Source organism: Dendrobium catenatum, unplaced genomic scaffold (genome assembly GCF_001605985.2).
Source record: "Dendrobium catenatum unplaced genomic scaffold, ASM160598v2 fragScaff_scaffold_1028, whole genome shotgun sequence".
Classification (NCBI taxonomy): domain Eukaryota; kingdom Viridiplantae; phylum Streptophyta; class Magnoliopsida; order Asparagales; family Orchidaceae; genus Dendrobium; species Dendrobium catenatum.
The window spans coordinates 1,223,446-1,248,028 of NW_021319490.1; the positions used below are offsets into that span (position 1 = coordinate 1,223,446).

Below are 24,583 nucleotides of genomic sequence, written 5' to 3' on the forward strand. Positions count from 1 at the left end.
CGAAGTCGCAGGTAGGAGCGCGCACGGGTGTCCAGGGCGATCGGTTGGATTGCAATAAGTTCGAGTTCTTGTGACGAGTGGTTCTTTGGTTTTTTGTAAAACTAAATCAAGGTGGAGATTGTTATGAGTTGTTTTAGTTTTAGGCTTTTTTGCTCATGCATGTTATCACACATTGGTAATGCTCTATAAATAGAGGCCTTGGGTTGATGTAAGAGTTGGGGAAAATTAATGAAGCTTGAGGTATTTTCCTCCCCAATTGTTGTCTCTCTCTCTCCCTCTCTCTCTCTCTCTCTCTCAAGAACATCTTCCAAGATCCTAACAGTAACCCACTAAATTTTTGCTTTTGAACCCCTTGTGCATGTGTTTGGAAGGGTGTTCCCTATTAATTATGTGTACATGTGAGTCTGCATGTGTTCAATTGTGTCCCAAGGGTTTGATTGCATGTAAATTTGAAAATTTTAACTTGGGGCAATGCGGCGCTTTGACATCAATGCTCTTGAGAAAATTAGAGATTGATTCAGTATGGTAGCGCTGGATGACTCTGCTGCGCTATGGGCCCTCTAAGGGAGCGCAATGGCTAGCATTGCGTCACGCTGCGATGGTAGGCCAAATTTTAATATTTAAATTATTTAAATCCTCTATTCCATTTATTTTGACCAATTTAGGCAATTGACACTAGAAAGAGAATGAGTTTCTAGTGAGAGAAATTTAATTTCAGATAACTTTGGATTTTTTTCAACTGATGGCCTAGTTCAAAAGGTTGCACCATGGTGCACGAAGATCAAACTAGGCGCCGCAATGTTGCATCCACATTTTAGAGTAATTATAGAACAAAGTCACAAAGATCATCAAAGCCGCCAGGTCGAATTTCAACGCCCCAGTATTTCTCCGCCAGAGCTAATCACAACGACAAAGTACATAAATTTCAAAATTATTCAATTTTCATTTTAAAATTATTTTCAAAATTTCCATATTGTTAGAAAGCTTGCCTCTCCAAAATCCTCATTAAAAGAACTATTTTGGCAATTCACAGTTCATCCGGAGTTCCTCTCCATTTGCTTATAACAATGCCTCTCCTCTCCTATCATACTTTAAGTGCTTGATTTTGTGTCATTAATTGCCATTATCACTAGCCTCCAAATATATTTCACGGATCAAGCTTTTAAATCACATTAATAATATTGAGGCTGAATGTCAGTTCTTTTATGTACGTACGTTAGCACTTTGATCACCTCATTGATTTAATTCAACAATGAATGTTAGCTTTAAGCTCATTTCTCTTACTGTTTTTCTCAGCCTACACTATAAAGAAGATCACCTTTATACATAAATACTAAGCCACAGGCTCAATAAAATGGGTTTGATACTCATGAAACTAGAAGATTTTAAAGTTGATGAGCTCACTGATTTGGAAACAATTTTGGCATATTAGGTCTTATTGCTTATTTATATTTTATTTTTTCATTACATTTTTTTTCTTCTTCTCCCTTCTCTTTCTCTTGAAACTATTTCTATATAAAGAAAAGTTATTCTGAGTAAAAGTCGAACACCGTCCGGATATCTAAGCCTGTGGCTCGATACCGTTCGGTACTGCATGGTACCGCAGTGAAAGAGGATATCGAGAACCTCTGGAGAAAGCAAGAGATGGAACAGAGAAGAGAACCGTGGGAAGAAAGTAAAAATGTATTCAATGAATTAAGTGTTACAGGACAAGTGTACATATAGGAAATACAATGATATAACAGTAAATACAATGAGTAACAAGGTTATAAGCTAACACACAGTACCGAGGCTCAGTACAGCTCAATACCACGCCTCGGTATAGCTGACGTGACTTATTCTAATTGGTATCTGGTTGTAGAGCTGCGTTCAACGTCTGCACGAAATAATCTCTCCTATATAAGGGCATATCCAACCAACAAACCCATTTTCCCTTCCAAAATACAATAAAACTATAAAATGTAGTAATTCATATCCGATCAAACTCCATTTCTATCTCCTCTTTCGCACGCTTCTTCATATCGCTACGAAGATAATCATCTTTCTCCTTTTTTACGCATTTTTTCGGCAAATCCTGTAACGCAAAATAAATGACGTAGGTGAATAGTGAGATGTTCACCCACATTTTTTGAATATATCATTTCGACATTTATACTGTATGATACTCGTGATATGATCAGACAAATAGTTATATTTGTGCACAAAATTCTAACATTTCCTTTGAAGTTGACTCGATAGGACTTAGCCTGATTACATTTTTTAGCCAAGCTAGAGTAAGACTATTGGGCCAACAAAATCCTGGAAATTAAAATATATTTTAATCTTTTTTTTTTTTTTAGCTAATCCCATCTAACCCATCTTGACAAAAAATAACTTATAGTACAAAAATTCTAAATCTTTTAATCTCCTTGTAGCCTTATATGAATACATGAAATTCTTAGTTATAATTAACAAAAAAACACTTAGGTGTTTCGGATAGCTTTTTGTTTTTACTGCTTTATAAAGCCATTTTTTTATATAAATTTTTTTTATTAAAGATTGCTTCATAAAATATTTAAAAGTTATTCAAAATAAAGTCTTACACAATATAAACTTCTTAACAAACTAAACATATTATTATTATTATTATTATTATTGATATATCATCAAAAAATTACCTTGATCGGGCACGAATCTCAAGTTGGAAACTTCAAAAATTAAATCGGAGACCAGATTTCAGCAAACCTATAGTCAAACTGAGCATCTCGGAAACACAAACCCAACGACACCAAAATCGACCCAATCCGAGCCCAAATGAGTCCAAATCAAAAACTCGAAGCACTTTTGGACGGATCAAATCACAATTTGTGTTACCAAACGATCTTCAATCGTGTCAAGCTTATAATCGAATCGAGCAGCTCGATGAGACGAATCCAACAAACCCAAGATCATCAAATTATGATATCATTAAGATAGTCAAAGGTCTATTGAAAGGTGCATGATCGTAGGAATTAAGATCGGCCGTCCATTCGAACTACTCCCAATTTACTCTTGATCTTCAACTTATTTAAAAGCCATGCCACTCAAGAATTCTATAAATAGAGCTCCGTTTCCTCTTGAAAAGGAAAAGAGAGAGCCAAGAGAGAAGAAGGAAGATGAGGAAGAAAGCTCCAGCTGCCTACCTCCTCCTCGACCACCGTTGGAGTTCTGCCGCACCACCGCTGGAGTTCTGCCGCACCACCGCCGGAGCTCTGCCGCACCACCGCCAGGTTTTGTCGAACCACCACCAGACCATCCAAGGACATCGAAGTGTCACCCGAAGCTGGAGTGCCCCCTAACGCTGAAATGCGACTAGCGGACCACCGCTTGACACCAGATTGCTGCCGGACCACCACCTAAGGCCCATACTTCTCCCAGACTACCACCTGACGCCAAGAGTTCTACCGGAGTACCGCCCTCCTACTACGGTCCTTCCGACCTCCCTAGCCAAACAAAGGTCTTTCTGACCCCAGTCTCCTGCCAACTACAGTTATTCCGACCTCCCTCGCAAAACAACAGTCTTTCTAACCCCAGTCTCCTATCAACTACGATCCTTCCAACTTCCGTCGCCTACTACGGTGTTTTCGACTTATGTTCTATCGACTATGATCATGCCAACCAAACATTATGTCCATGTTGATGTGCTCTATATGATGTACATTTGTGACATCAAGTCAATGCCTTCTCCTAAGGAAGGGCCTCATTTGTAATCTATTGCAAATACTAGTGGATTCATTCAAACTAGGCAATGACCCGTAGTTTTCCCCCTTTTTTAGGGGTTTCCACATAAAAACTCTATTATCTCTTATAAATGTTTCACCTTCTCTCTTTCATCTGCTTGTGTGCTGCATCTTCCTATATACTTATCTACCGCCGCAAATATTCCAAGACGCAACAATTATTATTATTATCATATCATTAAAATGTTATGCTCATCACTAATATGTACCACTTAATTTTATCAACTCTTTAAAATGAAAAAAATATGAACAAAGGATTATTTTTTATAAATTAATATAATAAAAAATTATAAAGTAATATTTTAATAAAAAAAAAATGAGGCTCATGTGGTGGCATTTGTGAGAATCGCTCAATACTCGCTAATGCTTAGCTTGGCTAGTGAGCGAGTACCGTTGGAAAATCCCAACTTGTGCTCGATTCTCTTCAAGTAGCAACGCCTCTTAAGTGGGATCCAATCAAGTTTGAGCCAAGAGGCTTCTGAATTGGATGTCTCTTCTAGGTCAGCTGAAGATTAGTCATGCTGTCAAATATCTTTTTAAGATAAAATTTTATTAGTTTTTTATTAAAATCTTATTTTATTGCTTGAAATAATAAAAAAAAAGTAGCAGACTGGCAGGTGGGTTGGCTTGACGGACAAATGACTGCTGCAACCACTACGGCTAAGTGACGAGATGGAAGTTTGGGCTGGGGTTTTTTCTTTCTCCTTTTCTATTTTTTTTAATAAATTTATAAAATTTAAATTAAGTATTTATTTGCCCCTTTCTCTGGAAACGACGATTTGACAACCCTTCCCCTACCTTCTACTGAAGCCAGGACGCTTAGCATTCTCGCTCTCTTCCCTTCGTCTGGGCCCGAGCAGGTGAAGAAAGGGGGAGAGAAAATTTTGGAACAATCATTATTTCTTTTCAAATCAAGAAACGCCTGCTGAGTTTTTGAGCACTTTTCTGTTTTGCTTGGTCGTTGAGGGAGAGAAAATGGGGGAGAAGTTGAAAGACAGAGATTTATGGCTGCCGGCGGAGTTTATCGGCGAGGGTTTTTTTCATGAGGAAAGCGGTTTGGTGGGAGAGAACGCAAGCTTTGCTTCCTCTAATATGAGGATGGAGACGGAGAGTGATGAGGAGGATTACATAGCTGGGCTTACTCGGCAGATGGCTCACTCCTTCCTTGCGGAAGATAATAAGTATTCGTTTTGGGATACTAGGGTATGAATCTGCCCTTTTCTTCTGTCTCTTTCTGTGATTAATTTGGCTTTTGTGCTGAGATAGGCTGTTTCGTTCTTCCGACAGGTTTTGGCTACCTCGCCGCAGTCTACGCTGTGTGACGCCGGAATCTGGTCGGCTTCGTGCGCGGGTCGGCCAAACGGAAGTTCAAAAGTTTCTCCGCCTCTTTCGACTTTTCTCGAAAAAAGGAAGGAGGATGCGATGGATCTTCTCTATGCGGCAGCAGGGGAAATTCTGAGGAAGAAGCAGAATGAGCAGAGGGATCAAGAACGCAGGCTTCTTTACCAGATGAAGAATCCCTCGGCTCATACGAAGTCGTCTGCAGCTGCCGGATACTACAACCAAGACCTTGCACAGCAGCAGATCCAAGCGGCGCAGGTAGTTTGAACTAGTTGATGATTTCCCCCATTTTAAACTAAGGGGTTAGTGATCGATGAGTGGGGTTTTCTCCCTTTTTTTTTTCATTTACAGTTCTACAAACTCAAGCAGCAGCAGTTAATCAAGCAACAACTCTCTTCTGCGTGGAATAGACAGAACAGAGCAGTCGGTGCGATAAGCAACCGGTCCCATGGCTCGGCTTCATCTGCATGGCCAGCCCTTCAGCAGCAGCAACCAAGCTCTGGAATGAGAGCCATATTTCTTAACCATCCAGGAGGTCGGCGCGAGTCCGCCGGTACCGGAGTTTTTCTTCCTCGCAGAGCTGGCAGTCCCACCGGGAAAAAGTCTGGTAAACATCAGCTTGCCTTCTTCTTAAATCATCAACTTCCTTTTCGCATCAATAACTAAATCTTCTCTTCTTACTTTTCCAGCTTGTTCTACCGTTCTCCTTCCTGCGAGAGTGATGCAGGCGTTAAATCTAACCCTTGACGACGCTGCAGTACAATCTCGCTGCCCAGCATACATCTCTCACGAACACGGTAACTACTATCGCGCCTTTCTCTTCACCGCTCTTTCGTCCTTTCTCTGGCTTATTGACTCTTTTCCAATCCCCCAGAAACAGCGTCTGCTCGCGTTCAACCCACCTACAACGAGCCGAAACGAAACATCTACCAGCCACCGCCGGCCGCCATTTCCGGCCATGAGATCCGACTCCCGAAAGAGTGGACCTACTAACCCCCATTAACCCATCGCTCACCAACTTTTCCATCTTAGCAGTAGAAAATCAAATATATATGATTCGAATTAGAATTAGTTACAGTTCAGTCGTAGTTTACGCCATGGATTTTTGGATTGGTGTTGGGTAAAGCTAATGCGGGAAGAAGTGGAACAGAGTCTTCGGCCGGCTATCTGTACCCTCGAAGCAAAAAAAAGAAAAAGTTATCGAATAGAAGAAATAAAGACGATGATTGCCTCGTTGGCTTGTAGAAGAAGTGTCGGGTGTTTCTGTAATAATATTTTGCACTCATTGCAGCTCTTCCTTTCCCTTTTTGCAGGCTTTTGCTTTGTGGGTAGCTCTGCAAATTTTAAAAAAAATCGCTATATAATTAGTCTGTAAGTAATAATAAAAGAAATATATATTATTTTATTTCCGGGTTGTTATAGTAATATAATAATAATAGCTTTTTATTATTAGATTGCAATATGTTGCAAATAGCAAAATGTTGTGGAGTGGATATGGGGTGAAGGAATCTGTAGAGTGTCCAAGCTTCCAGGTTGACACGAGCTAGGGGGGATGAAAGAGCTTTCCAAAAGCTACAACAACTTCATAAGAAGCATTCAAAAATCAAAACTATAAACAATTTTAAAGTTACCTAACTGAAAGAGGGGATGAAAGAACTTTCCAAAAGCTGCATCAACTTCATAAAAGCATTCAAAAATCAAAATTATAAATAATTTTAATGTTATCTCACTGAAAGAGGGGATGAAAGAACTTTCCAAAGCGAGTTATGCCCTCACTTACAGACCTCATGAGCATGCCTAGAAAAATCGGGAATGAGAGCAGGCTTGTAGTAGGAGACAAGGTTGACTTCTTGCTTTGCGAAGGAGAAGAATGGAGACGTTGTTAGCTTTGCACACCGTTGGCGAAGAAGAGGTAGAAGGCTTCAAATGAGGTTTTTTTTTCCTCTGTTGAAGCTAGAAGCCGAAGAGTTGAGCAGACGCTAGCAGACATCGACGCAAATGAGGTTTATTTTTCCTCTTCGCTTTTCCTCTTCGCGTATAAGCTTTCCAGCCAGTTATCAAAAATGGGAATGTACGATATAAATGGGCAAGTGTAATTGAATTTTATCCTATTAGATCCTATATCTTTTTAGTTAGTAGTTACAAACATATTATTATCTTGATTGAGAGTGAGCAGGGCAGTGATGGGGAAACTTTCTTTCTTGGTTTAGGTGAGGAGAAATTATAACTCAATGAGTCCGAATGTAGAGTTACGTTCGTACTTTACTAAAAATGTGACATTTGTTTTTGTATATAGTTGTACACTATGTATAATTGTGTACACAGTATATTATGTATATACTTTTGTAATTTATATATAGTGTGTGAAGTTGTACACATTGTGTATAAGAGCACCTCCAGCCGAACGTCAAACATGCGTATGACATCGTTCAGTCGCTACAGCGCTACCGAACGCCAAATCTTCCGCCATTTACTTATGGGTGAACAGTTCGAAGTCAATATATATTGGCGTTACACTGTTCACCCACACTATTTTGCTCTCACAACCGGATTTGACGAAAAAAACGCGCGAAAGGGGAGAAGGATCGTTACCTTCGCAGAAGCATCTAAAATGGAGTTCGATTGGAGTAGAATCACGGCATTTTGGAGTTTTGCTTTATTTTGCCGTGAAAATCACGTTCTCGGTTGGAGATGCCCTAAGGACACATGTTACATTTTTATTGGAGTATGGACATAATCGGATTCTGCACGTAATAATTTCTCTTAGTTGAGTTAGGGATGATCTTTACTTAATGACTTGTTTGCTGACCAAGACTTACGAGGGATTATTACATGTTGAGTCCGGATTGGAGAACTATCCTATTTTAGTGAGTGTGCACAGTAAAAATCCAGTTATTATTTATCAATGTATTTTTACTATGTTTTTGTTGTGCACATTCACGAAAATTGGACGTAGCTTAGGCCTGAACTTCTCACTTAATCATCTCTCCAGACTTGGAGGCTTCTATGGACATGTAGCTAGGATTTAACTAATGGGAAGCGTATGGCGGTTGACAAAGACTGAATATAAGTTAAAAAAATTCATTAATTTTTTATTTAGAAGTTTGAATAAGTTATTAAGGTTAATGTTATATTGAACTGGCTATTATACCTGATGTACCGGTTTGAGTACAGAAAATAATAAATTTAATTACGCTTAGTTAATTATCTAACAGAATTGATATAGAAGATTAACTGCCGCTATCTTTGATTTTATGCGCTGGTTTGATGATAGAGACATGTTTTTAATTCTTAGATTTTGTTTGTCACATCTATTTTATAGCTTTCAAAGTAAATTTTTAAAAGAAATTTTGTACTGAAGAGCTTCTTTAAAAAGCAGTAAAAAAACTGCCTTTTTTTCGTGACAAGGAAATACTGTTCTTGGGCCAGTGAAAACCCGGTCGACCTAGCATGCAACCCACACCAATTTACATGGGCCAACACTTAAGGCTTTCACTGTTTGCCAAGGGATTCGAACCAGGGATCTAGGCTTTGCCCAGCAGGCTCTTCACCACCCGGACAAGCAGCGGTGGGTTAAGAAAACTGTCACAATTGAAGCTTGGATTTGCAGTGCCACAGATCTTGTTTTAAATCTTTGCATACATTTTCATACTGCATGGAATTCTATTACTGATTTTAGGCTTCGATAAATATTAATAAAAAATTTCTTGTGCTTGCAAAATGAGCATATGGCTTGATGTTTTTGGCCAATTCTATTTGCATTTGGTTCTTAAAGCAGTTTTTTAATTCAATTTTTTTTTTAATTTTTGTACTATAAAGATGATTTAAGAAGCAATAAGAAAGCCGTTCCAAACGAAGCCAAAGCTAAGCGCTAGAGTGTTGTCAACTGCAATGGAGATTAATGGTAGTAACATGGTTTGCAAAATTCTAATATTGATCATTTAATTAGGTTAATTAGGATTTCAAATCAATTAATTTTAAGCTTTAATATTAAAAATATAAATAATCAATTATGAGCTGGCGAACTAGTGGGGCCCTGTGCCCTTTGGCCACTGATTGATCTTGTCCAATCTAATTCACACGTGAGATCGATCGACCTCTTTTAGCTAGTTAGGTTGGCTCAAGCTCAACATAAGTGATTTGAGTATGCATTTTCGTTCTCAAACTCAAATTATTTAATCAACGGCTGAAATTCTTATTCAAATTTAGTTTATTTATTCCAAACATAAAAAAATAATGATCTTGTTAACAAAAAATATTTTCTAATATAAAGCTTTTTTATTTTAACACTTTAATTTATGAATTTCTACAGTAATTCTTGCCTAATATGCTGAGGTTTATTTAGGTTGGATACCTTATGACTTATGAGGTGGGAGGCTCTATCATGAGTAGACATTAGTTGAATTTTGGCCTTAATTTATTTCTCTTAAGTAATGGACTTTGCAACTATTATTATGGTATTAAATAAAATCTGGCTAACATATTATTGTCCAATTATTAAATTCATATTAATCAAATTATTAATATATAACTTACGAGCACACTGTTTTTTTTTTTTTTTTTTTTTTTTTTTTTTTTTTTTTTATGGCACACCAATCAAATAACAGTTATAATCAGGTTAGTTTTATTTAGGCTTGTTGCGTCCTGGAGTATTCGCGGCGGTAGAGAAATATTTAGTTTAACGTCTTAGCATTGTACGAAGATCCAGCATACAAGCAGATAAGTGAGAGGGTGTAGCATTCATAAGAGACACCAAAGTTTTTACGTGGAAAACCCCTGAAAAGGGGGAAAAACCACGGGGCCTGGCCCAGTTTGAATGAATCCACTAGTATTTGTAGTCGATTACAAATGAGGCCCTTCCTTAGGAGAAGGCCTTGGATTGATGTAGCAAATGTACATCATATAGATAGCATTACATAGTAGGAATTACATATACATGTTTGTCTGGTCGGAAGGACCGTAGTCGGCGGGAGACCGGGGTCAGAAAGACCGTTGTCTGTTGATGGAGGTCGGAAGGACCATAGTAGGCGACGAAGGCCTGAAGGACCGTAGTCGGTAGGAGACTGGGGTCAGAAAAACTGTTGTCTGGTGTGAGAGGTCGGCATGGACCGTGGTAGGCGACTAGAGGTCAGAAGAATCGTAGTCGCAGGGAGACCGGGGTCAGAAAGACCGTTGTCTGTTGATGGAGGTCCGGAAGGACCATAGTAGGTGACAGAGGGTCAGAAGGACCGTAGTCGGCAGGAGACCGGGGTCAGAAAGATCGTTGTCTGTTGATGGAGGTCGGAAGGACCATAGTAGGCGACGGAGGTCGGGAAGACCGTAGTCGGCAGGAGACCCGGTCTGATGTCGGGCCTAAGCCGGACGTTCGGTCTTCAGCAAGACAGGACTGAATGTTAGGCCTTAAGCAGGACGTCGGGTCTTCAGCAGGACGTAGGGATTGAACGCGGGCCTTAAGCAGGACGTCGGGTCTTCAGCAGAACGTCGGGCCTGAATGTCAGACCTTCAGTAGAACGTCGGGTCTTCGGCAGGACTAGGGACCGAGTGTCGGGACTTGAACAGGACGTCGGGTCCTCGGCAGGACGTCGAACCTAATGTCAGACCTTCGGTAGAACGTCGGCCTGAACGTCGGGCCTTAAAGGCGGTGGTCCGGCGAGGTCTGCGGTGGTTCGGAGAGGTTCCTGCGGTGGTTCCGGCGGTGGTTCGGCGAGATTCCTGCGGTGGTCTGGCGAGGTTCCTGCGGTGGTCTGGCGAGGTTCCTGCGGTGGTCCGGCAGTGGTCGGGGAGGAGCTTCTTCCTTCTCTTCTCCTCTTCTCTTCTTGCTTGGCCCCCTTCTCATGAGAAATGAGGGCTCTATTTATAGATTTTATGGAGTGGCATGGCCCGTAAATAGGCGTGAGATCAAGGGCGAATTGGGAGTGGTTTGAATGGACGGCCGATATTGAATCCTTTGATCATTGTACCGTTCGTTGGACATTTGAAGGCTTAATGATGTCGGAATTTTGATGATCTTGGCTCCGTTGGATTCGTCTCGTCGAGCCGTTCGATTCGAGTATAAGCTCGTCAAAATCAAAGACCGTTTGGTAACTCCAAATTGCGGTTTGAACCTCAACAGCGCTTTGACCCTTGATTTGGACCTCATTTGGGCTCAGATTGGGTTGATCTTGGTGTCGTTGGTTTGTATTTCCGAGACGCTCAGTTTGGCTGTAAGCTCGTTGAAAGGAGTTCGGGTGCTCCCAAAATTAATATTTTTGAAGTTTCCCAACTAGCTTTTGCCTCGAGATTCATGCCCAATCAAGATAAATTTTTGGAGTATGTATCAAGGCTTCTGCAGTTTTTTTTATTAAGATGGTTGTGAAGTTGTGGGTGAGGAAACAATTTTATTGAAAGCTTTTTGTACGTATTATAAATTTTTTAGAGTTGTTCCGATTAGTGGTAAAGTAATGCTGACATAAATTTTTCATTTGATTTGTAGCAAAGCGAATGTAATGTAAAGTGAAAAAAGGTAGTCGTCTGGGATTGGCAGCGGTGATTGGTACAGTCGCAATAAATTTCGATGTATTTAAGCTAGCTCAAGCTGAAAGAATTTTAAATATAAAAGAAATGAACTAATTATGTATTCTAAATGCAAAAATATTCGTTCTGTATTTATTTATTTTAGATTAAATATCAAATTTTAAAATTTTTATATTAAAAATTTTTCAATCTACTCTTTGGAGTCAACCAAACAGAGCTCGGCTGATCATGTTAGGGTGTTAGCTGTCCGCTCCACCGTCAGGTGGCGGTAACTTTTGCCGGATTCATTTAATGGTTTGATATCACGAGAGTAGGGATGGATACCTGCTGGGTCCCAAATCACACGCTACCAGCCTATTATGCTATTTCCTAGTGAGGAAAGGTGGAGGATTGGTCTTGGCTATTGAGAAATTATTCTGCTGGAGCAGTTTAACATCCAAGGTGTATCGCAGTGCAATCACCATCAGTAATTGTTGAGCGAAAATGTGATAATGAACGTATTATCAAAGGTTGTGAAAATCGGACCGGACACGAACAGAAGAGGAGAGGTTTCACGGTTCGACCGGTCGAACCGGCACCATGACGTAATAAATAATTATTTATTAAAATTTAATAAAATAAAAATCATAATAATATAATTATATGAGCATTTAATATATTTATAAATTTTTATTCATAATAAATTATCATTTATAATAATATAATTATAAGAATAAACACTTAATATAAATAATATAATTTATAATATAAAAAATTATCATCATAAATATAATTTAAATAATTGAATATATGACCATTTAATAATATTTATAAATTTATAAAATATATATAATCAAATAATCAAAATTATAAAATATAAAAATATCATTTAAAAATAATATATTTATAATTTAATATATTTATAAGAAAATATTTAAATATAATATTATAATTTATAATATTAATATTTTTATAACATAATTATTATAATATATATTATAAGCAATTTCATAATACATATCATTCAAATTTGTAGCCCAACTAAAACAAAAAATTTAAAGCCCAACTAAGAAAAATTTGAAGCCCAACTAGCCCAAATAAGCCCAAATTCACCAATTTTAAAGTATTCATGCAAGTATGGCAACTTTTTTATAGTCCCACATCAAGGTGGAGGTTGAACATCCTTCCTTGGAACTCTTTATAAATGTGAAGAAGATACTCTTTTTGCGAAAATAAATTATGGTGAGATAATGTAAGATTCATTGCATGTATTATGATGAAATTAATCATTATATTTATAAAAATATTTTAAAAAGTTTAAAAAATTTTTAATAAACTAAAATATATATTTAAAATTTTAATTAAAACAAAAAAAATATTTTTTCACAAACCGGCCGGTTCTTTCCAAACCCCGGACCGGTTCAACGTTCACCGGTTGAACCGCCGTGTTAAATCCGGTTTTGATCCGGCTATGCAGAGCCGGTTTTGAAGCTGGAATCGGGACCGGCCACCGACCGGTTCACGGTTGAACCGCTTGAACCGGCCCGTCCGGTCCGGTTTCAAAACAGTGCGTATCTATGATTGATCTACGGATTGTGTTCGGCAATCTACACAGAATAATGCCTTGGAATTAGAGTGGGTAAAAAGCTAAATACAAAAAATGGAAATGGAGCAATATGAACTCCCTTCCACAGTGTGGGACTAAACGAACGAGGTTATTTTTCTTCTTAATGGAGCGGAGAATGGAACAGACAACGGAGCGGGTGCAAATAGTGGAGCGCAGTCGATTCAACTATTTCAGGAATTAAAAAAATTATGAAATATTTAAATTAGTAAAATTAATTTAATAATATTTATTTTCAAAACTCTTATCGAGCTCTAATCGAGCTTCATAACGAGCTTGTTCACGAGCATTAAACGATGTTGTTCGAGAATCTAAATTAACCGAATGCCAACCTGTTCAAGCCTATCAAGTATTTATAAAAAATGCTTAAGCTCGTTCATTTAGCTTATCAAAAGAACATGAATGAGCTCTTGTCAAGTCGAACCGCCGACTAGGCTCGGTCGAACACTCGATTAATTTGCAATCCTAAGAAGATATGTGTCAAATTGTTGAAAAAATTAATGGACACAAATCTCAATCAATAATGGACATTGCACAAGTTTGATGAAAATCACAAAATGGGTTTGATGATGGTTTGTGACAACATCCCAAGATTAAAAAGTGGAAGAATTTCTTTTCCTTTTTTCTCTTATTTATTTATTTCTTTTTTATTTTTAATAACATTGATAGTCATTTACAACCATACCAATTTAATATCTAGAGCTGATTAGTTGTATTAAAGAAATTTAATGAACATAATTCATATTTTATAGTTAATATTTATATTTTACATTCAAAATCTAAAATAATATATACAATAGCCAGCACTTGTTATAAAAGAATACATAAAGTAAAGAAACTTAAATAAAATTACATTGACATCATTGTCCATCCTCAAATTTCAGGCTCCTTGCCTTTATCAGAAAAAATGAAAAATCACATAATGAGCATAAAATTCCAACCAATAACTAAAATCTCACTACTAAAATAAATAAATAAAGCTTATAATCATATCTCGACATATCCTTTTTTTATATGAATTCCATACTTTGTTCTAATATTATTGAAAGGCGTGCTATAATAATTTTAACATTGAATAATATAGAGTAAAATACTAATCAAATGCATAGGAAAAATTACTTTGGTATCCTTGATCCCTCAGTTATTTTTAGCTAAAGTGTACCTTAACTATCACATTTGTATTAATATCAACAAAAATCATCTTAAATAAAATATTGATCAAATAACTGAATAAGTTTAAGAACACCCACTAGATCCCCACAATCAAAATTTTACATATTGGGCCTTAAGAATCGGACTTGTAATTGGACCACCAAAGTTGTCTAAGCATAGCTTTTAGAATTTGAAATTGGGCGACCAAAGTGGGAAGACAACTTGGATTTTAACTCTAACTCAATTTAAAAATAACTCAATTTAAAAATAAATAAAATCTAAAATTTAAAAATTCAAATTATATTAAAAATTAACTAAACCAAGTATCAAATTTAAAAAAAAAACAATTTAAATAAGATAATACTTAGTTTCATTTGATTCATTAAAAATCCTATTTCTTCTCAATATTCAAATAAAGTTTAAGCGGCTATAATAATAATAAGGGAAATTTACATACATACCACTTTATAATATCTTATTTACATATCTAACACCTAAAACTTTAATATTACATGCATACCATCCTATATTATTTTAATATCAAATATACCACTTATATTTCTTTCCTACCACTCATATATTTCATTTCTACCACTCATATTTGATATGAAAATGAACTATGGGTGGTATTTATGTAATATTAAAGTTTTAGATGTTAAATATATAAATAGAATAATATTAAGTGGTATGTATGTAAATCTTCCTAATAATAATTGGTCACCCTTCTAAAGATAAGCTGCCCCATTCGAAACTGAAAGAAATAACAACCTCACATCTCCATTGCTCACCTCAACCCAATCCGAAACCCTCTCTGCTAACAAATGGGGCAAAAATTCCGTAATAACCGAACAAAATATAAGAAGAATTCCGCAGCTCGGTCATGGCGTCCGCCGCCATCCCAAACTCCTCCCACCTCCTACTCTATCGCCCCTCCCCCTCCCACTTCACCCCCAGTCTTTCCACATTCCCCCTCAACAAACCCTCCCCTTCCTCCTCCAAAAGAATCAACCGAAGCACCTCCGCCTCCTCGCCCTTCCGATGCGCCGTCACCGGCACCGACGAGGCCGCCGTCAAAACCTCACCGCCGGGGACTAAGAAGAAGAGCAGCTTTGATATCCAGACCCTAACGACATGGCTCCTGAAACAGGAGCAAGTTGGCACAATCGACGCCGAGCTCACAATCGTCCTCTCCAGCATCTCCATGGCCTGCAAGCAGATCGCCTCGCTTGTGCAGCGCGCCGGCATATCCAACCTCACTGGCATCCAGGGCGCCGTCAATGTGCAGGGCGAGGACCAGAAGAAGCTCGATGTCGTATCCAATGAGGTAATTGATTGAATCTCATATTCATTTGCTTCGATTTAATATTTTCATTTTCTGACGATTGGGGAGAGAGTAGGTATTTTCGAACTGCTTGAGATCGAGTGGGAGGACGGGGATTATAGCATCGGAAGAGGAGGATGTGCCGGTTGCGGTGGAGGAGAGCTATTCCGGCAATTACATCGTCGTATTTGATCCATTGGATGGATCTTCAAACATCGACGCCGCCGTGTCTACCGGTTCTATCTTTGGAATTTACAGCCCGAATGACGAATGCCTCGCCGATGTTGATGAGGACGCCACGGTAATCTCCATATCGCCTTTCTCGAAATGAATTCTGCTTAGAGTTAAGTTTAAGTGAGTATCAGAATCTTATCAATGGCGAATTTCAAACTGCTCGCGCAGGCACTGATTTAAATTTCAAGTGATTTCGATTGCTTATGTTCAATTAATGATTGATAAGTTGCGGGGCTGTATGAAAAATTCTTGAAATGCAGGAGCAATTAATGACCCATTCGGATCAAAAGTTTATCTGGAAACAAAATTATTGAATTTCTTGATAAAAAAATTGATCATGAGGGTATAATATATGTGTGATTACACTAATGTTTTATATTAATATTTCACCGACAATTTTTTTACATCAAGAAATCATCGTTAGACGATTTGGACTGGAGCTTTGCCTCCAGAGCTTAAACTCCCACTTCAATCTTTACATGGGATTTACAAGGAATTCCTTATATATAAGCACTTGACAATGCAGCTGGATCGTTCAGAGGAGAGATGCGTGGTAAGCGTGTGCCAGCCAGGAACCAACCTCCTTGCCGCCGGCTACGTAATGTACTCGAGCTCCGTCATCCTTGTCCTCACACTCGGCAAGGGCGTTTTCGTCTTCAATCTCGACCCGCTCTACGGCGAGTTCGTCCTCACCCAGGAACAGGTTCGAATCCCGCGGTCCGGCAAGATCTACGCCTTCAACGAAGGGAACTATCTGCTTTGGGACGAGCGACTCCGGGCCTATATGGACAGCCTCAAGGAGCCCGGCCCGACCGGCAATCCCTATTCCGCCAGGTATATCGGCAGCCTTGTTGGCGATTTTCATAGAACTCTTCTCTACGGAGGGATATACGGGTACCCGCGTGATAGTAAGAGCAAGAACGGGAAGCTGAGACTCTTGTACGAGTGTGCGCCCATGAGCTTCATCGTCGAGCAGGCGGGGGGTAAGGGATCGGACGGCCACCGCCGAATCCTCGATATCATTCCCAATGAGGTATTGTGATTTCTCCTTTCTTTTGACTGCTTCATATTCATTGCCATATATATATCTGCGGAGTAGAAGAATAGATTAAAAAAGGGTTATGCATTAGCTTTGCACGTCTAATAATTAAACATGGAGCTTTGGGATTAAAATAGTGCGTGCATCTAGACTCAAATTCAAGGTCTCTTGAAGTCTTAATTAGTAGTTAAATTTTTCAACCAACATCAAATTGATTTTTTTTGGGACATTTAGGCCAATTAAAACTCGAATCTTAGATCTGTTGGTTGGTAATCAAAGCTCTGAATCAACAGACCAAGATGAGTTGCATAAACCAAGTTGAGTTGCGTACATCTTTGTTGCTTTGCTTGTGAAATCTCCAAAGAGATAGTTATCAAGAATAAAAACAATTTTTATGGCGAATATAGGAAGAACTTAATATTGCAAGCATATTAAAAGGTTTACGTTTGTTATATAATTAAGGTCAGCAGAATGGGAATAAAAGCTTAAAGGAATTCTGTGTAAATTTTTATATGAGGAATACATTTGTTTTATTGATTTTGTATTTAGATTTGTATGTCAAGAAATCTTTCGGAAGCAATGCAGCTTTAAATGCACACGCAATATAGTTGATGCATTTCTCATATAAACATTTTTAAAGAATATGCTGGATTGAATGTTATGATATCTAAGATTTTATTAGAGGTATGAATTAAGCACGAGGAATTTAATGTTGAGAGATCAAATTTAATGTTGAGAGTCAAAAAGTTTTTTTTTTTTAAGAAGAGGATATTCAACAAAAGTGGATGAAATATTTTGCAAAGTTTTTCAATGAAGATTGTGAAATGACTTTAGTGAATTCAACATTCTAAATGAAAATAGAAATTTTTGTTTTTATTGACGTAGTACTAAAAATGAAGTAAGAGAGGTTTTAAAGAAAATGAAGCGTGGGAAAATTGTTGGACCTCATGATATTCCAATATAGGTGTGAAAATGCTTAAGAGATGAATGAATTTCTTGGCTTACTAAACATTATGACACGTTCGGCCTCACACACACAACACATACACATGACTTGAATCCAAGACCTCTTAGTTGACAACTGTTTGGATCTTTGATGAGAGCAAGAAGCAATTCCTTGGGAGAGGAGGGAGAGGGGGAAGGGGGGGAGAGAGAGATGAATTAGATTTTTATTGCTTAACCATATCTCTATTACAACCTATAGCCTTGTTGCGGGCTAGAATATACGCATCGGTAGAGTTAGAAAGTATTCGTCTTAGCGTTGAACGAATATTCAGCACACAAACAGAAGATAAAATAACACCTGAATTTTTACGTATAAAACCATGGAAAGGGAAAAAACCACGGGGTCACGCCCAGTTGAAAAAGCTCCACTAGTGTTTAATTGAGATACAAGAAGCTGATTCGTCCTTAAAATTCAGGACGATCATATTACAATGCTTTACTTCCGGATTGAAATCCAATTACAATGTTGGGCAGAGTTCCGGCTTCACTTGGAGATCGAGCAGAAATCTGGCATCCTTCGGAGGTCGGGCAGAATTCAAGTGTCGTTCAGAAGTTGGGCAGAATTCTGGCGTCACTAGGGAAGAATTCCAGCATCACCCGGGCGTCCGGCAGAATTCCGGTGTTACTCGGGCGTCGGGCAGAGCTCCGGCGGTGGTCAAGGAGGAGTTATTCCTCTTCTCTTCTCCTCTCCTTCTTCTCTTCTTGCTCTTGCTTCTTCTTGCTTGGGTCCCCTCTCATGAGAAATGAGGGCTTTATTTATAGATTTTATGGAGTGGCATAGCTAGTAAATAGGTGTGAGATAAGGGGCAAATAGGGAGTGATCAATTGGATCCCTTGATCGTGCATCATTCGTCAGACATTTGAAGGTCTTAGTGATGTCGGAATTCGGCGATCTTGAGCTCGCTGGATTCGTCTCGTCGAGCTGTTCGATTCGACTATAAGCTCGTTAAAATCAGAGACCGTTTGGTGACTCAAATTGTGGTATGAACTTTTCAACGACGCTTCGGGTCCTTGATTTGGACTCATTTGGGCTCAGATTGAGTTGAATTTGGTGTCGTTGGGTTCGTATTTCCGAGACGCTCAATTTGACTATAAGTTTGCTGAAATCGGAGTTCAGGTGATCCCGGATTTAATTTTTAAAGTTTCCAGCTTGGTTTTGCCTCGAGATTCGTGCTCGATCAAGATAATTTTTTAATAACATATCAAGCCTTTATTTATAGGCAACTAATAGCTGCACCAATGGCAATACAAGCCATTCAAAAAAAACTAAAGAAAGTACACATGAAGAAACTATCGTAAATCATGGACCAATATTCAACACCAACCAAAACATCCAATCAACAATCAACAGACCAAGGAGATCTGCGTAGCTCGTAATATGACTTGATTGATCTTATTTAGGTGAATATGGGAGTACATAATACCTTAATCACTGGAAAACATATTTTTCCTAAGTGGAGCTGAGTCACGAGTCACGACCCTTCATCGGAACTATGTTAGAGCTGAAGCAAATAATTACGTTAAGATTTGAGTCATCGTCATATTATACCGTTAGCTTATCCGAACCCGCTAATCATTGCTATTCCCTTTCTTACGTGAATGTCGTTACAGATTCATCAGAGAGTTCCACTGTTCATTGGGAGCGTGGAGGAAGTTGAAAAGGTGGAGAAATTCCTTTCTGGAGTATAGTTCCTTCAACGGCCTCAGCAGGAATTTAGGAAACGTCCTTTGTTTTTTTAACACCAACAGGTGAGCCTGTATAAATTATATCTGGCATATCAGTTTTTCCTCTTTTTTTCCAAATATTGGCTACAACAAAAATCTTGCTGGAAACATTCTTGAATTTTGGCAGGACCAAGCTTTAAAAACTGCTAGCGCGGAAGTTTGAAATGTATTATAAGTATTCTTGGTTATGGTCATTTCCCCTGAAAACAAAAAGATTTTTTTTTATTACAAACTATACTGAGTATGAATGTTAATTTTTGCTAGTATTCAACTTGAGAATCTTCCTTTAGCTACTCTCACAGAAAAAAAATTATTCTTATAATTATGAATTCATAAGATTTATTATTGTAATATATATTTCATCATAAAAATATTTTCATTTATTATATATTTTTTATTGCTCTCTTGTATCCATCAATTTTACTCTTTATCTTTGTTGCGTCCTGGAGTATTAGCAACGGTAGAGAAATGTATAGTTTAACATCTAAGCATTGTACAAAGATACAGCATACAATCAGATAAGAGAGAGTGTGTGTAGCGTTCATAAGAGACATCAGAATTTTTACGTGAAAACTCCTAAAAAGGGGGAAACACCTAAAAAGGGGGAAAAACCACGGGGCCTGACCTAGTTTGAATGAATCCACTAGTATTTGCAGCCGATTACAAATGAGGCCCTTCCTTAGGAGAAGGTTTTGGCTTGATCTCACAAATGTACATCATATAGAGTGCATTACATGGTGGGAGTTACAATAATCAACATAGATGTGTTTGTTTGGTCGACATGACCATAGTCGATAGGATAGAGGTCGGAAAAACCATTGTCTGGTGATGGAGGTCGGAAGGATCATAGTCGGCAGGAGACAGAGGTATGAAAGACCATAGTTTGTAGGAGACCGAGATTAGAAAGACTGTTGTTTGTTGATGGAGGTCGGAAGGACCATAGTAGCGACGAAGGTCGGAAGGACCATAGTAGCGACGAAGGTCAGAAGGATCGTAGTCGGGAGGAGATAGAGGTCCGAAAGATCGTAGTTGGCAGGAGACCGGGGTTAGAAGACCGTTGTCTGGTGATGGAGGTCAGAAGGACCATAGTAGGCGATGGAAATTGGAAGGAACGTAGTTGGCAGGAGACCGGGGTCAGAAAGACCGTTGTAGTAGGGCGATACTCTGTTAGAATCCTAGGCATCAGGTGGTGGCCTAATAAAAGTTCAGGCCTCATGTGATGGTCCGACAGAAGTTTGGGCCTCAAAGGGTGGTCTGACATAAGTCCGGGCGTCAAGTGGTGGTCCGGTGGAAATCCAGGCCTCAGGTGGTAGTCCGACGGAAGTCCGGGGCCTTAAGTGGTGGTCTAGCGGAGCAACGACGTCAGACGATGGTCCGACAGAGCTCAAGGCCTCAAGTGGTGGTCCGGCCGAGCAACGACGTCAAGCAGTGGTCCGGCGGAGCTCAGGGCCTCAAGTGGTGGTCCGGCAGAGCAACGACATCAGGCGATGGTGGAGGTGAGGGCCTCCAGTGGTGGTCCGGCAAAGGTGAGGTCCTCAAGTGGTGGTCCGGTGGAAATCCGGGCCTCAGGTGGTAGTCCGAAGGAAGTCCGGGGCCTTAAGTGGTGGTCTAGCGGAGCAACGACGTCAGACGATGGTCCGGTAGAGCTCAAGGCTTCAAGTGGTGGTCCGGCCGAGCAACGACGTCAGGCAGTGGTCCGGCGGAGCTCAGGGCCTCAAGTGGTGGTCCGACAGAGCAACGACGTCAGGCGATGGTGGAGGTGAGGGCCTCTAGTGGTGCTCCGGCAAAGGTGAGGTCCTCAAATGGTGGTCCGGCGGAGGAGAGGGTCTCAAGTGGTGGTCCGACAGAAGTCCGACGGTGGTCGAGGAGGAGCTTCTTCCTTCTCTTCATTCTCTTCTTCCTTCTTCTCTTCTTGCTTCGATCCCCTTTCAAGAGAAATGAGGAGTCTATTTATAAATTTATGGAGTGGCATGACCCGTAAATAGGTGAGAGATCGAGGGTAAATGGGGAGTGGTTGGATGGCGGCCGATGTTGAATCTCTTGATTGTGGACCGTTTGTCAGACAATTAAAGGTCTTAATGATGTCGGAATTCGGCGAACTTGGGCTCGTTGGATTCGTCTCATCGAGCCACTCGATTTGACTATAAGCACGTCATGTTTGGAAACCGTTTGGTAATCCAAATTGTGGTTCAAACCCTCCAAAAGCGCTTCGGACCCTTGATTTGGATCCATTTGGATTCAGATTGAATCAAATTTGGTGTCGTAGGGTTCGTATTTCCGAGACGTTCAGTTCGACTGTAAGTATGCTGAAATCGGAGTTCAGATGGTCCCAATTTTAATTTCGTAAGTTTCCAACTTGATTTTGCATTGAGATTCATGCCCAATCAAGATAATTTTTTGATGACGTATCAATCTTGTTACCTGCTTGGGTGAAAGAAAGCTTCTATTTTAGACAATTTTCTCATTGTTTTATCTTTTAAATTACAATTATAGTTATATTTGGCTACTATTTTTTTGTTATTGTTAATAAATTTTTGTGCTGGAAAGTTTTTCTTTATAGTAGCTTTTAAATAAGTTATTTTCCGACAATAATTTTATAATTAATTTTATAAAAAATTTAACAGTCTCAAATATACTCCAAAGAAACACTACAGAGAGTAATATGAATTAAACTCTTGGTCTCCTTTTCCTGAACATTTTGAAATATATTAAAAATAGTAAAATACTAAAAAAGTTGAATAATAATCTCAATCTTCAATTGCAACTTATTTCTATTTTGAATTTGAAATTAAATTCTAGACTTCCATAGGTTTTTTTACAGGTTGAAGAGAGAGGGTATGTAAATGGGCCAAATTTTCGAAAGAAGCGTGTTTGTTCTGGAATTTAGCAGAAGGTTGAAGAGAGAGGGTATGTAAATGATGTAGCATCTGAAATTTCATTTAATTGGCATGAATTTTTTATTAATATTCAAATTGAATATTTTTAAATTTACATTCAAGATCATCAGAATTTTGATTTTTTTAAAAATTATATTCAAATTAAATTTCTCAATACAAATCATCAACATCAAAATTGATTTAATCTGATTCCAATTGAGCACAATTCAATCACTTAAAATATAACTAAAAATTTTGTGACATGTATCAAAGGATCAAATGATCTTTGAATGTTGGGAGTTTATCGTTAAAAAGTTATTTAAATAATATTTCAGTATAAAAAAATTAAATAATTATTTATATATTATATTGACTTTAAAAATAAATAAATCAATGTAAAATTTAGAATCCATTCTCATGGCCCGGCGGATTTTTGCTTAGGCCCCAGTATTTCGACATTTAATATCTAAAAAAATTCATGCTAACGCTTTGTCTGGGACTCCTTTCTTCCTGCTTCTTAAAGCAGTATTTTAGTACAAAAATTAAAAAAATTATACTAAAAATTGCTTTAAAAACGATAAGAAAGCCGTCCTAGAGTTCATTTGAGACGGCTTTCTTCCTGGAAAAAAAATTCTTTAAGAAGGAGCAAAAAAAATTATCTCAAACAAAGCCTAAACATTAATGAGATAAGCCTAAACATTAATGAAAATATCTCGGCTCATTTTTTTTATAATTTTAATTTTAATTTGGGCACTTAAAAATAGTTATAATTTAGATAACACTATCTTTTACAATCTATCATCTATATAGAGTATCAATGAATGGCACAAGCCAACATTCCAGCTTGAACATGATTAAAAAAATTTGAATTCAAGTTGATCAATTAATTTATGACTAAGTTTTGATTGATTCGAAAATTTGAAATTGACTTGATTTTAATTCGAGTTCAAATTAAATGGTCAGCCTCAGCTTAAAGGGATAATATTAATCTAAAAAATTGTAGAATTTATTTGATAAGCAGATCAAATGAGTCAAATTTGAATTAATAGGCTCAGATCAAGTTGGATTCAAATTAAATATATTTGATCCGTACAGTGAATAGACCAAATTTTGGTCAAAGTTATTCAGACTAGATAAAGGTCAGATAAAATCTAAATCTGATCAATTAATCTGAATATAACATAAGAGTCCAATGTTATGAAACTACTAGCTAAGAAGATAAAACATGCCGCATAAAAGTCTAAAAAAAAAAGATGTTACACCAAAAAGGACTCAGTATGGTAATCCTGCACCCACCGAGTAGCGAAGAGACGACCATCCATTGACAGAGAAAGCCACAAAGCAACCAGCCGAGGTTCAAAAAACATCACCTAACATCAAAAGGCGCGGAGATAACCACACTAACCAGCAAGGTTGTCAGCTCAAGGCCAACTCGGGGTTAAGCAGAATTGTCTCATCATAGTTCAGCAACCAATAGAATATATATACATCTCTCAATATTTGTAGTAGAAGATGATTTCTAAAATTTTATTTGAACAATTTTCTTAATACTTTATACAACAATTTTTTTTATAAAAGTTTCGTGAAAATGAAAAGCTGTACCTAATGAAGTCTAATTTTAATATGAATTGCATCTTAAACTAAAGCTTTATTTAAGATAATTTTCTTAAAACTTTGATTTTCATAACTTAGATATAATTTTTATTTGATCATTATTTTTTCACTATCTTCAACAGAAAAATATTAGAAAACTATTTTCTACCAAAGTTTAAGAAATTATTTCATCTTTAATAATTTTATAAAATAATAAAAAACCTATCCTACAAAATAATAAAAAACTATCCTAATCCCTAAACTTCCAAGCCATTCCTGATACGATTGGCTGCCACTCTCTTCTTCTGCTGCCGCGTCAGGGAGTGCTGCACCAAGTGGCAGACCAGCAGCGAAAATCCTATTTGTGATATTTTTTTAACGATATAAAACTAATTTTCGCATAAATGAGAACTTATTCAATAT

At 38.1% G+C, this 24,583-nt stretch overlaps 2 protein-coding genes across 2 annotated transcripts; both read left to right on the forward strand.

The window, feature by feature from the left end:
• Positions 1–4,529: 4,529 nt before the first annotated feature.
• LOC110114185 lies at positions 4,530–6,559 on the forward strand. The gene is made up of 5 exons (XM_020847009.2): positions 4,530–4,961; positions 5,046–5,357; positions 5,451–5,706; positions 5,789–5,896; positions 5,974–6,559. The coding sequence occupies exons 1-5, from the start codon at positions 4,734–4,736 to the stop codon at positions 6,090–6,092; spliced, it is 1,023 nt and encodes a 340-aa protein (XP_020702668.1). The 5' UTR covers positions 4,530–4,733; the 3' UTR covers positions 6,093–6,559.
• An 8,650-nt stretch (positions 6,560–15,209) lies between these two features.
• On the forward strand, positions 15,210–19,885 carry LOC110114107 (fructose-1,6-bisphosphatase, chloroplastic). Its single transcript, XM_020846903.2, has 4 exons — positions 15,210–15,691; positions 15,765–15,989; positions 16,449–16,955; positions 19,578–19,885. Exons 1-4 carry the CDS (start codon positions 15,248–15,250, stop codon positions 19,653–19,655), a joined length of 1,254 nt encoding a protein of 417 aa, XP_020702562.1. The 5' UTR covers positions 15,210–15,247; the 3' UTR covers positions 19,656–19,885.
• The last annotated feature ends 4,698 nt before the right edge of the window (positions 19,886–24,583 follow it).

What these genes read in the sequence shown, in the direction of transcription:
- LOC110114185 (XM_020847009.2), top strand. Translation starts at nt 4,734, where the DNA reads ATGGGGGAGAAGTTGAAAGACAGAGATTTATGGCTGCCGGCGGAGTTT. An exon ending in AGCAGATCCAAGCGGCGCAG is followed by an intron (nt 5,358 to 5,450) that starts GTAGTTTGAACT and finishes TTTCATTTACAG; the next exon opens with TTCTACAAACTCAAGCAGCA. An exon ending in ATACATCTCTCACGAACACG is followed by an intron (nt 5,897 to 5,973) that starts GTAACTACTATC and finishes CCAATCCCCCAG; the next exon opens with AAACAGCGTCTGCTCGCGTT.
- LOC110114107 (XM_020846903.2), top strand. Translation starts at nt 15,248, where the DNA reads ATGGCGTCCGCCGCCATCCCAAACTCCTCCCACCTCCTACTCTATCGC. An exon ending in ATGTTGATGAGGACGCCACG is followed by an intron (nt 15,990 to 16,448) that starts GTAATCTCCATA and finishes TTGACAATGCAG; the next exon opens with CTGGATCGTTCAGAGGAGAG. An exon ending in TCGATATCATTCCCAATGAG is followed by an intron (nt 16,956 to 19,577) that starts GTATTGTGATTT and finishes ATGTCGTTACAG; the next exon opens with ATTCATCAGAGAGTTCCACT.